The 13741-nt window shown below is 44.4% G+C and overlaps 1 protein-coding gene across 1 annotated transcript in view; it reads right to left on the bottom strand.

Annotated features, from left to right (window-relative positions):
* The window catches only part of LOC131207610 (adenylyl cyclase 78C), a 48978-nt gene that overhangs the window by 9694 nt on the left and 25543 nt on the right, over positions 1 to 13741 (bottom strand). Inside the window, exon 2 of the mRNA XM_058200231.1 lies at positions 609 to 1077. Within this exon, the coding sequence (XP_058056214.1) occupies positions 609 to 1023 (415 nt within the window). The 5' untranslated portion in view covers positions 1024 to 1077. The remainder of the gene's footprint in view (positions 1 to 608; positions 1078 to 13741) is intronic.

Here is a 13741-nt window from a genome sequence, read left to right as displayed (position 1 = left end):
GAACCTGTCACCAGCGATTTCGGAATAGAGCGAACAGAACATAAAAAATGTAGAATAAACCAACAACTAGACCGAGAAGGGAAAGACATCGATAAAGGACCGCAATATGTTCCGCGAGTTGGAGCAGGAAGTATCCGGGAGATGAGACCCGGGTGTAGCAGAACAAATTATCGATTATTCAATTTGCCGTTTGCCATAGTGTCAGGGAAGAAGCTCAGTCCGGAAGTTGCCAGTTCCACCTCCAGGGAAGGGAGTCCCTTGGGAGGGCGATTGAAGTTGGAGGGGCGATAGCAGAGGCGAGCGTAGCTCTCTCTCCGCTTCGACGTGGAACCACTTTTATTAATAGGCCCGCTGGCCTCTCTATAGGTCCTCTCGCAGGATGCATCGGCCCGCTGGGACGTGCGTGCTTGAGTTCGTTCAGGCGAAAGTTAGAACCTACCCTGCTAGGGTGAGTCGCTAGTCGTCCACTCATGCGTGCATCTTCCGCCGACATCCTGAAGACCCCGGGATTCCTCCCGGATGTTTGATAGGAAAAAGGATATTTTTTTTGTTCCCCACTGGGACTTGCACGGGATTTCACCGGACAGTCTCGAATTCGTGACACTCACCTGGTTTGGGGTCACCGATACGCGGCTCATGACCCGATGGTTCCACCTTCGGGAGGTCTCCGTTGGAGACTGGTACTCGCAGCCCCGGCGATGCACCCTTGAGCGGTAACGGTGGGAATGGCCGGGATGGCCATGGTTGCGGTGTGGTATCCGTCGATTCATCGTCCGGAGCCTGGGCCCCATCGCCCGGAAGTCGCGGCACTCGGGCGATATCGCTGATGATACTGTCGCCATCTGTTGCCGTCTGTTCGAGCTCGAGGTCCAGCGTTGCGGCCGGATTAACGATTCCACCGTGATCACTGTGAGTCCGGTCTGGATCGGTGGGTTCCTCCGAGAGAAACTGACTCTGGCCGTCCTGATCCAACACGCCGGCGGCTATGTTGCGGGCAGCATCCGGCGAGACCAGTAGCTCCATACTGATCCTGCTGGACGACTCTTTAACTAATTAGCTGACTCGGGATAGGAGTACCTGCGGGGGGACAAAGCAACGGAAACCTTTCGATAAAAACCCACAAGGATTACTCTTTGTACGGCTGTGCTTGCACTAATTTGAAAGCATATAAAGCAACGAAAGTATTCAACAACTTCGAACAGTTGAGTAGCTCCTAACAAGAACCAGGAAATGGGACCACCTCTTGGCACGTCTTTTTCTTTTCCGGACCACCTACTTTCTAATCCAACAAACATCAAACAAGAAAATCGATTTCGGGTCAATACGCTGGAAAAACAAACAGTTGATCCCGTTTAACCGAGTAGTGCCCACAAAAGGGATACCCGAATGGAATGGTAAATGACCAAACGGATCGTCATCGACTGTGAGTCGTGGATTTTTTGTGGTCTTTCGAGCGGATATGTGTTCCGGACAACAGTCAAAGCCACACATTCGTAAGCACAAACACACTCTATCGGTTAAAAATATTTGACCAGCAACACGTGTACGCTACAATATATACGCTACAAACGATGGTAAATGTCGTATTAAAATTATACAGATTTTTTATTACCCTGTGTGCCTAAACTTTTAGACAAGATTTTAACTCGAATATGTAACATCTATATTTTGTAGGCAATGTGCTGTCACAGAGGACATCACGCTTAGCGGATAGCATGATGATGGCAAAAACCTTGGACTTGTTTTACACTAAATTGCTATCCGCAGAGGTTGGCCCATCCACCACCATTTTCCACGACGCATAGCACCAAAGCGCGTCTTTCGGCTATGCTCGTCCCACCGGCCGGTGCTATGTATCAAGCGTTTCGGCACCGTTCACAGGCAATTGATTTGGTTCCGGAAGCTTTCTACTTTTCCTTTTTCGCTGGTAAGCGAAGGGAAAAACAGAATTATTGTTCAACTAGGAGCGCGCCATCCTTCGGAAGGGCGACAGGGGACCACCGGGCCCCGGTAGCTATTTGACGAGCTTGAAATGGTTTCTCCATTTTGCCGCATATTTCCTGTCCGACCAGTAATGGATACCAGCCCCCAGTCGGTTGTGGCCGAAGGATTATGCTTTCCCGCAAAACCAACTCAGGCGCAAAATTGGGGAAAATGTCAGAAAACGGAACCCGGCAGAGAGAAAAAGCCGCGTTTTCCCCAGCGAGCGAGCGAACACGGGGAAAAAAATGTGACAAAACAAAAAATCATAAAAATAATTAAACCCCAGCGAAAAATGTGCCCTTAAATCATTGTCCCCGAATGATTATTAGCTGGCCCAGAATAGATGAGGAAAAATGGCCGATCGTAGATTTCCATAATTAGAGGCATCACCGAAGGAATTCCAAAACGCTCACAGTAACAACAAATGTTAACGAATTATTAACGAAAAGTTTTTAAATGTATCAATGTCGTGGCAGATACGTAATAGTAAATTATTTTTAGTAAACCGTACACTATACATGAGTAAAGGTTTGAAAATGTTATATAGCGTTTCCTTTTTCTCGATTTGATACACACCACAACAATGAATCAAATATTGGGACAAAACAGTTTTCTTTCTATTTTCTTCAATTGTAGACATAGCATCTAAAGCGTTTTCAATTGTAGTTGAAATCTAAAGCAGTTCATCAAACTATTTAAATGAAATGCTGTATCAGTAAGTAATTAAGCTGTAGAAATCTAAAGCTGTAAATCAAACTATTTAAATGAAATGCTGTGTCAGTAAGTAATTAAGTAATCGTCTACTAGAGTCGTCTAGAGTAATCGTCTAATATATTTAAAAAAACCTCGTACGGTTAAAATATGACATAAATTATGCCGCCATAAGTTACCATTTTAAAAGTGAAGATAAATCGGTTCAAAGGAAAAACTAAATCTGCATAATGTGGCACTGCTTCTTCTTGTAGTTAATATTGCATTTGGAGAAACATAAATCAATAGCATTACTAATAATGTGGCTCTAAGAACATTACCTCGCTCAATAATTTTTTCACCGAAATATTTACAAAATCTTGCAAGATTCGACGAATAACTGCATTTCGTTAGCTGTTCTGAATGACAACAGGTGAGCGGTTAGTGTTCAGAGCCGCGAATTTTCACCGTACTCAAAGGATACAGTTCTAGAATTGACAGCGTTCCATATTCTCTTGCCACGCCATGGGTTGCAAGTCATTTATGCGCATTTATGACTTCCGCTCGGTTCAACAAACGTGCATCATCGTTCGGTGGCTGCTTTCACGGTCCCTCAAGTAGACTAGCTCGTCCCCGGAACACATCCGGTGCATCGCCAGCAACGTCCTCGTAGTAATTGTTCCATTATGACACGACTTGTAGTGGGTTTGGGGCTCGCCTTTATAGTTTCATGCTCTGCTGCACTGACGAAGACACATCAGCGACACGAGCAGCTACTCCCCAGTACCGTAGCTCGCATACATCAAGCGTTCCTCATATTTCGCCCACCCGTTTGGACCGACGTTTCCGGACGTTTCCGCCAGGTAAACGGTTGGGAGCCAACAAATTACGCGGACATTTGCTGCCGCTGCCAGTAGTTGGTGTCAGTCGCAGCACACAACCCACCAACGTTCGTCTAACATACCGGTGGTTGATGTACTTCGTCGAAGCGAGGCAATCTGGTTGATGCTTGTCGATACGCTGAGCACTTCGGACACATTGGGAAATGATAGATGTTTACCCGGGAGACCATAAGCAATAACTTCAACAGATCGCCTCTGATGTGGTGATATCGAATAGCGCCAAGAACTGGACTCGTTGGAGAACTGCACGAAATAAACGCTGGACCGAGTTGCTGACTGCCACGTCGATCAAACGTTTCCGGCGACTCCCAGACGAGGGAGTTGCAAAAGAAAAATTCTAGAACCCAGATTAGGCACGATTGAACAACAGGTCTCTACAGGTGCTCGATGTTTCGAGTCAAGCTACGGATCGATGCAACTGTCCCCGAGAGGAATTCAAACACACGCAATTCAATTGATTGGAAAGATTTACTGCGCCCCGTTGGGAGAAATATCGTCTGGAGGCAGCAATCCCTACTGCAAACGGTGCATCCTCGCTAGTATCAGCATGACGATCTCCAGCCTCGGGCTGTTGCCTAAAGCCCCTGAGAGCCCCTTAAATACGTTATTCTTGTACATTGCTTTGCGTGTTGCTGGTGTAGCGTGTGATGCGATTGCCTCAGAGGCATCACAGGAAGAGGAACTTTTTCGAACGTGGACCATAAATAACGTCGGTGAAAACCCACCATCCGCCGGTGGCAGGTATCATACGTGGTAAACATAAGCAGACCAAAGTGCGTTCGAAGGCTTCAACTGCAATATCGTTGCATCCTGGATCGGTTGTATGGTTCCACTGCAAAGCGTACGCAGCTGTGAACCGCTCCTCGATGGCTGCGGCCAACAGAAGGCAAGCTTCTCCATAATTTACAAATTACAAAGTAATCGTGATTGAACTTGGTTTCCAAAATACTAGACGTGAGAAGCTTCACGCCTGGCTAAAAACACACCGTATGAATAAATTTTCAATAGCGATGGTTCAAATTCAAATTGCGAAATTAAAGTAGTACCCGAACCTAAGTGTTGCTTAATTTTAACTAAATGTTCGTTGCACAGAATATACTGCTCAGAACATGGTTTACAGATGATAGGGTTTTGACAACCAAAGAATTTATCTTCCGGTCGCTTTAATGAACCGAACTAACTCGTTTGTTTGGAACCTAGTAAAACGTTATAAAATACTTTATAGAATACTAATTTTCAACTACAGCTGAAATTGAAACTGCTATTGGCGCCATATCGTTGAATGTCGTTTACCACTCAATTCGTTGAAGCCATTTTCTTCCAAATTCTTTCAAAGGTTTTTTTATTAAACAAGCTTTTTATTAAAAGTTTTTATAATGTATTCAATTGTCACTTTCTTTTTTGATATCTTAGTAAGGTTATTGTATTTACATAACTGTTGAAATATCGTTTGGCAGACGATCGAATACGATATTTCTAACCCTATTATGAGCTTATTACGTTCTAGTGTTAGAACAATTAAAATTGAAATGAATTCCTCCGATATTTATGCATACAAGGCACAGTTTGAATACACGTGATGGTAGTTGAATCATATCCTTTTCAATTTCCATGTTTAGCAGATAAACGGTGGTTATTAGTTTTCCCAATTCAATTACATATGAATGGCAAAACTCTGTGCGGTTCGTCAATCATAAAAACAGCCCATAAAATAAATGGAACCCCCGTTTTTATTTATGTTTCCCGATCGCTCCGGTGTTTCAAAAGCGTTTCGTGATCACCCCCCATATCCGGCGACAGTAAACGCGCGAGGGAAAACTCCTTCCAAACAGTCGGCAAAAAATAATCATTCAATCATCGGTGCTCGAGAAGAAATTTTTCAACACAAAAACTTCCCCAAATCGTTTCGCCCATAGTGGGTCGTCGGAGCACAAGAACTTCTTCGGCGAGACTGTAGAGTATCGAGCATCCGTCCATCAAATCAGCAAAGTATCCTCTACGTCGACTATAAGCCAGGCTGAGGGTGCTTTATCACTGCTTCAAAGTGAAAACAGCGGCAACCGAACCGTTTGCGCAGTGAAGACGTTTGAAAATCCCCAACTCGAGACCAAGAGACGCCACGGCACCGAGAGTTGGAGGGAAGCGCCACTGACGGCAAGGACGCCAGACACTGGGTGGGTGGTGCTTTTATTGTTATTATGAGACTACTTTTTCACACAACCCACTGTCACCTTTCGCTCGCCGCCCAATCCACGGCACAAGTAAGGGCGCGCTTGCTCGTCAGTTCACCTATCAACAACTCCCGGCAGCTTTGCAGTTGCCAGAAAGGAAGCTCGATGAGCATCGGGACAATCGGTAGAGAGCTGCAATTTTACGGCCACAGTCTATTGTGGCGTGCGCACGGACGAAATGATTGGCGACAATTTGTTGCGGGTTGTTCGAAGCGTTCGTCGAACGCCCAAAATTGTGACGCAAGGCCAATTTTCGTGTTCAGTGATGAATCGGTGGCCCGTTTAAAAGGCGCAAAAACATTTACAACGAGCGTCCTGTAAAGATGCCTGTGAAAGTGATCGTTTAACCAGAAGGAATACTTCAAGCCAGGATTTATGGCAGCTTTCGAGCGTCGATCAATGTTTTACTGATTACTGTCAATCATCTGTTTTGTATCTTTTGCCGAGTCACGTTGGGCTAAGGACTAAACCCGACCTAGGGCAGATTTTGAGTTGTGTGTTATTCGTCGAAGCAAATACATTCAAACAAAAGATAAGAAAAAATGGACTAAAAACATCAAAATGGCACGTCAGTGTCGTTAACGCTCAAAGCGAATTAATGGTACCCTCTGCACATGCACAATTGCGCACTTTCTCCGATGAGGAAAGTTTCTTTTATGTCCCTGTAAAAACGGCTCTTAAAAAGTGAAACAAGTCAAGCATCGGCGGCGGACATGCCAAATATATCGAACCGTGGCCGAAATGGCCAGCAGGAGAGTCGACCGGCAGTCTATCAGAAGGTCATTCCCAACGCACGCGAATGCCGCACATCGGCGGCCAGCATCGCGAACCGAGCATCGCATAAATGGGCGCCCCAGAGCAAACACATTTGTAATCATGAGTCCGTAACTTGAAGCGTAATGTGGTGGCAGTACGAGTGTAACAAAAACGTCACAGTTCCGAAAATAAGCTCATCAAGGAATACAAGGGGGATCGCTCTGGATTCTTAGAATCGGAGCTTGCATGAGAATTTAGAATTTAGGGAATACAATAAAGTAATTGTTGAGGATTATCGGGGCCGTAATAGTGGTCGAAAGCTAAGCAGGTTTGTGCTGTTTGATAAGACAATAAGTAAATGAAAATGCACCATTTTCCAAACTGTAGTCAGCTTTTATGAAAGTTCAAACATTTAACCTTTCATGAAAATAGTGAAACTATTTATTAGTTTGTTAGTGAAAATAGTGAACTATTGTAACTATTATATTTTTTTATTTTGGAATTTACTGCCAGGCCGTATTTTTACTTTTAAATAACTTATTGTTTTAATTTGTAAAACCGTTTTAAAAATGTATTGTAGGTTCAGTTGAGGTGATTGCCTTTTCTTTCAACTTTTTGCTGCTTTTCGATAGCTTTTTCTCTCGTTGTGTGGATACATATCACCAGAAATGTATCATGCAACTCAAAGAAATTTGATTTTATAATTAACCTTAACCTAATTAACAAACTAATTAGGGAAGAGATAGAATTGATTGGCCACTTACGGTAAGCTATGCAAAGCCTAAGGGTGTTCCACCTCCGAATCGGGACAAATGTCGCGCTCCAGACTTTAACTTTATGGCCGAGAAAATAAAAGTAGCATTGTGATAGTTCCTTTTTTATTATTATTTTTCCGTCATTGTGTCGAAGCGAGCCAAGTTGGCAAACATTGTCGGGACATTAGAGCCCGCCTTTTGCCCGGGACCCGGTCTCCCCTGGAGGGAATGAATGGGCGCCGCCGCGAAGCCAATGCCGGGAGGATCCGGATCCGGGACAGTGAATATTAAATTTATTTTTGCGGCCTGCTCATGAACTGGAAGTTAGCGAAGTAATTTGCCACCACGTTATGTGCGGACTGCTTGTGGTCCGCATGAATGGTGCCACAGTTGGCAGAACAATTGTCATGAATTTGTCACACCGAACCGCGGCGGGTTTTGTTCGGTACTGTGCAACGTGTAGGAAATTGCCAAAAGAAAAAAACTGAAAATGAAATTTAATAGTATCCCTGTGGGGACGAATACAATACAGGTAATAAACATGCGAAGTATGTAATACCTTATTTGTGTTCTAACGCTAACCAACTTATTGCATCTGCTAATAGCATCATCGTGTCGATAATTAGTTAAGCCAACATGTGAAAATTGTACGTAAAATATGTTGGTACTTCTGAGTACTACTTATATATACTTCTGAGTTAGCCTAGCGACTGTACACTATTAATACGTATTTTGGTATTGACTATAATTGTTTCTGTTGACGTTGATAACGAATATTTATATGAAAAGATTAAATCAAAAACAATTCGCTTAAATACCAACATCAACTCGGCTTAAAAATTGGATTACTACCTTATAGAGCAATGAATGGTTTTCGTAGAATATAAAATCACATAACAAAATGAAATGGTACTCTAGAGAGTAACGAACAGCGTATCGCCTGAAAGAATTGAACGGCTTCACTGCAAGTTCCGTTACATGTAATAATAATAGAAATAGCATAAAATAAGGTTGCAAACCCCTGACTGCAACCTTATTAAGGCTTAAGCTCCATGTTCTCAGTAGTTTAGAATAAAATAAATAAATCTTTCCAAAACAGTTGGCTTCACTGAATGTTCTGATACCTACTAGGCAATTACCGGATATGATGAGGAAATATCCGGGATTTACAAGTCAAGTTTATTTCATCTGTCACTCACTACGGGTAGTATGTATTCACTGAAATGTCCGCGGAATGTACTTCATTAAGAGTTGATAAACTTATACAAAACGGGACAGGACAAGGAGTCGATCAAAGTTGTTGTCCGTTCCCGGCTAAGGAATTCACTTTTATTCCGTTTTACATTTCTCTCCGCACTTATTGCCAGTCGGTAAACAAATGGCAAAGTCATTAAAATTAAACATAGTTTTTCAACTAGCCAGTTTCTTCCGGGAGATTCTTCATGGCGCGATCGTTTAAATATCTCATTTCCTCACTGCGACGCTTCGTCGTTAATCTATTTTGGTGCTCCCAGGAAACCCCAACGGTCCACAGGGTTTCGAAAGGTTCTCCACTCACAGTCCCGCCAGCCTGCCAGCTGTCTGCGAAGCAGTAAAAATCTTTCGATCAGACCAAGACGACTATTTCCACGGTGAAAAAACACGACACTAGTGACGTGATGATGTTGCCAATTTGTCCGGTGTCTGGCATCGGCCACAGAAACGGGCATCACCATAGGGAGCAAAGAGAAGCGTACGAAAGAAAGCGAACTGTCAACCTGCATGGTGTCCATTAGGGAAATTGATTTAAATTACAGACTTGCACTACTTTTTCAAGCATTCCTCAAGTCGGGTCGAGTCAGCGCCGGAGCAGTGAATGGTTAGTTCGAACGATCAATAGATGTAAAGAAGAAGGACCGACGGACCAGAAAACAAAAGCTCTCCAGAAAAAGTAGAAGAAGAAAAATAGTTTTTCCACCCTCACTCGTGTGTTATTAAGAGCCACAAAAAGTGGATGGATCGGCACCGGAGACGAAACCGTCACGTTTCGTAAGTCGCCTTCATGGGCACCAAGCTGGAGGACTTGACCTAACGGCAGACATCCCGTGGAGATAGTTGAAAGTCTCTGGTCGTTCTCGTAAACGAAACCAGCAAAGAAGCTACCGGAAACCGGTTCATCCGATTCCTGCTGTTAATGTTGTGTCAAAAGGACTGCCAAACGGCTCGAATTGGTGGTCCCACATCACACATTGGCGTTCTCCTAAAGACATACAATGGTTTACCAATCTACCGCAGAATTCAATTCGTTTCGCCACTCAAAGTCTAGAAACTTTGTACCGAATGTTATTGTTAAACACCATAGCAAATTAATACAATAAACAAATACAATGCCCACACACACGCGCACCGAACAAAAGTGATCCAAATTACATTTCCTTTCTCCTGGTTTTTCGCACATCACCAAACCGCGTCGGGCAGACTTTGACTTCCGGAACGCAACTTCCAATGGGTTCAGCCGCTTGCGGCTTGGTCGGCGGTGGGAAAATTGATTTCCAGTTCATTCCGTGCGAGTGGCCGGGAACAATGGCAACCAGCGTGCGGCCAACATCCGGAGTGGCCCACTGAACGGAAATTACTGCCTCCTCTCTGGACCAAGTCGAACCAAACTATACGACGCGCAATGTGCCAATGTGATGTGTGTTTAGCTGCACGGATTTACGATAATGAGAGCATCTCCGGTTCATGGTACACAGCCGGTCTGAGTTGTGACCCTCGACACTGACACCTTACGAGACGGTAATGGTCTCCCGAAAACGGACACCGATCATCGATGGAGGCGCATGGTGGTTGCCAGTTGCAGCATTCCAAACCGTTCCGAGCATGGTTGATTGATACGAAGCTTCCATTACGAGTAAATTTAATCTGTGGTGCAGCCGAAGAAAGTAAATTAACATGCGCTGAACCCTCTGAGAGTCTCGCCAATGCCATGTTCTCGTACACAAAGTTGTACTGACAGAAGTTGCCCGTCAGAGATTGTTGTACCGGAACGATTGAACTGTAATAATTTAATGAAGCCATCGACCTAAGGTCATCCGGTCGTGGTTACCCGAGAAGTTATGGTCTTCTCTTGTGGCGGTCGTGTGTCGGAGAAACTGTGCTCGTTAGGAATAATGCTCGGGTTTCTTGGGACCATTTTATCGATTGTGTAGGTTTCTTGGGACAATTGATAGTAAGATAGTACGCAATTTTAAAAAATGCAATCCTATTCAATGTGGCAACGGTTGTATAATGTTGCCAAACTGTATCCAATGCGAAAGAAGGGCACTTGATGGTCCATCAAAATCGATCGTCTGCTTCTTAATTACGGGTTGTATTACATAAGCAAAAAGCTAGAGCTATTGAAGTAGAAAATAGCAAACAGAAAAGCTTCTGAATAGTTCTGGTTGGCCGTTACGCGACGAGACAATCAACAATACGCGAACGTGGTGAAGGCGACCAATGTTTGCTCATGATTTATGCACTAACGCTGATCCAACGTTGATCGATACTGTTAGGTCGGTTCAAAAATCGCGAATAGTTTTCAATTTTAAAATAAATCTATTTAAATAAAAAAAATTTTCGAGACATTTGCAATATTTTATAAAACATGACAAGATAAAAAAAAATCACACCAGAAAATGGCATTGTGAAATGAATGTGAAAGAATGTGAAATGAAATGTTTCTCCATGTGTTTCGATGATTGAAGAAGAGAATAAATAGAACAATTCCAAATAAACTGTTGTCTTTTTGCATCCACTTAAACAAAGTTTCTCAACAGACTTACAGTTTCTTACATGACATAACTTTTACCTCTGTTGTTAACAGATCATCAACTAGTGATGGATTTACATTGGGTGTTTTCGATTTTTTAAAAGCTAAGCTTAGAGCTTAGGATTTTTTAGGATTGCTAGACGTACGATTTTAAAAATCAAATTACTTGAGTTTCCTTTAGTAAAATAACCCTGCATGGGTGTAATTCGGCCTGATCTGCCGATCTCTGGCGATCCTAATATTTGATTCTTCCAGGAATGTAATTCTTAACTTCCTATTGTAACATTGTATCTGAATAATTGAAAATGTTTTTTTTAGGTAAATCGGTAGTACAGTAACTGATCCAGAAAAAAAGATGAATACTTTCGGATTGACCTATTGTTTGTCTGTCATGTTCCCATTTCCGTCACACCATGGAAGAATTTTACAATTCCGCTCCAGTGGGGAAGGTCGTGATATGACGATAATATGGACAACTAGTGACGTAATTTCCAGTACCGGACGCTCACCGATAAACCGACACTAACGGCCGCGCACCGTCGGTCGTCGTTCTAATATTAATCCTGGCTGTTTACAAGTCTCTCGCTGCACGCCCGCGTTAAAGCGCGTCCTGTCCGGTGATGTAAATTTCCCTACTAATTCCCTACGTGACACACCTGGTTCTGCGTCCGTGTCCGTGAAGCGAATGGCATGTCGCTGCACCGGACCGAGCGAGTGGCGGTCTTCTGCAGTTTATGATACGCCATAAAAATCCGGTTGGCCGTGTTCCGTTCGCGCGAGGGTGATAACGAGCTTCGCAACGTTGGCCACAGGTCACCCGGCCACCAATCGGTCGTCGGAACCATAGAACTAGTGCAGAAAGTTAACGGGGGCTTGGGGCGACCTTCGGACGTGCCGAGATATCAAACGTCGGGTTGCCCGACCGCAGTGAACGAAAGACCCGGAAACTCGTAGATTTTCATCAAGTGGCGCTGGCCGACGGAGAATGACGCAGGGCAACGCGATCATAAAATTTAATTAGAGTAAAATAGCGGCCAGTCCGCCATCTGATGTCATCGGTGTCCTATGCGCCGAGGATAATTATTGACCACACTCCCCGGACCGGGCCTATCCCACGTGGTTACGCCTTTGTCGTCTTGTTCTTTCACTTTCGCTTCCTTTTGCTCGCTCTCTCTTTCTCGATTTGATGTAATTTATCAACAACCGTATCGCTGCGCAGGTTAGGGTTAGGTGCAGTCTATGAGGTTCGGTGGCGGCAATCGTTAGCAGGAAAGTGTAACGAGCCGTTTTACATTGGGGCTGATATCCTTTTCATCGTGAGTACGCAATACTTGTTAATTTGATGTAACGATACAGCTTCAACGAACACCGAAGATCCGCATTCGAATTCGGAGTCAGCGAGCTCACTTTTAGTTAATTAGTTTAGGTTGGTGTTGCGATTGGGGAGACAATTTAATGGAATTATTAAAAACCTGTAACCCTTTTAACCAAAATTAGCCTTCATTCCTTTATAAATAGCACCGTTTTGTGTGGCACCGGTGGTCAACTAAAAATCCGACAAATTAACGTTAGTGTTATCGAAAGCAAAAATCTTGCCCCATTCAAGGCTACCCACCATCCCTGGGTTACAAACGCGCCTCTCAAATAGACGAACGTCAGACGCAAGGATACAAAAGCTCCCTTTTTCGCTTAAGGCATGTGATAATGGCTTTTTCCTTCGTGTCCATAATGGCAGCGGGGCCACAACATTTTGGTCACCCATCTTCGGTTGCCACAAAATGAGCTTCTCGCAAGAAGCCCTTCCTGGGAGTTCAGTGACAAGCTGGCACAAAAATTGTCACCCAGCGAGGATAATCAACCCCGACGGTGTTGGGCACTTCACCACCACCAGGACGTGACACGGTTTTGTGAGAGAAAATTATTTACCCCATCCTCCGGTGTGCCTGCGGTGCGCCACTGACCCGCCGGCGTATGGTCGGTCAGTCACCGGACCTGTGCCGGTGTCCTGGAGCCGTGGCATAAATAAAAATAGGGAACATGCCGCGCCATACTGGCAGTTACGGGGCACCATGTTGCAGTTCCAAGTCCTCGGGTGGCGTGTAGTGTGCCGCCCGACTCCTAAGTAATGCTCAGATTTCTCCGAAGAAACCGAGCCGGGTGATTGCGGTAACGATTGTTCCCCGCTGGGTTGTTGTTTACCGTCCCGAGGATGCTACAAACTTGAATTAGTCCACTTTGGCGGCGGCAACCCTGCGGAGTGTCGGATTACCCGGTCCCGTCCCGTGGCAAGATGAAGGGTGAATAGAAGCATCGCCCGGCCTGGACAGCAGCGCCAGCCGGTCGATGAGTGCTGCTTTGTGTGTACCGCAATGGCCAACACTCATGTGATCCTGTGTCCAGGTCTGGAAGAAGGCAAGAGTCGCTCGCTGGTGAATGGTGTAACTTTCGACACGAAACAAGCGGTTCGGTGCGATCTTCTTGCTCTTAGCAAAAGCATTGTGCATGATTATGTCCACTGACATATCCTTCACAAAATGAGCCACTTGCGTTAGTACTACGTATTTTTTAGTCTATTTTTATGTGGTTTTTGGGATGAACAAGAGAACTGCTATCAACGTGGTAAAATGAACCTTC

The sequence above is a fragment of the Anopheles bellator genome, chromosome 2, assembly GCF_943735745.2.
Source record: "Anopheles bellator chromosome 2, idAnoBellAS_SP24_06.2, whole genome shotgun sequence".
NCBI classification, from domain to species: Eukaryota; Metazoa; Arthropoda; class Insecta; order Diptera; family Culicidae; genus Anopheles; species Anopheles bellator.
Note: the sequence above shows the minus strand (reverse complement) of the source record. Positions and strands in the feature narration are given on the sequence as shown.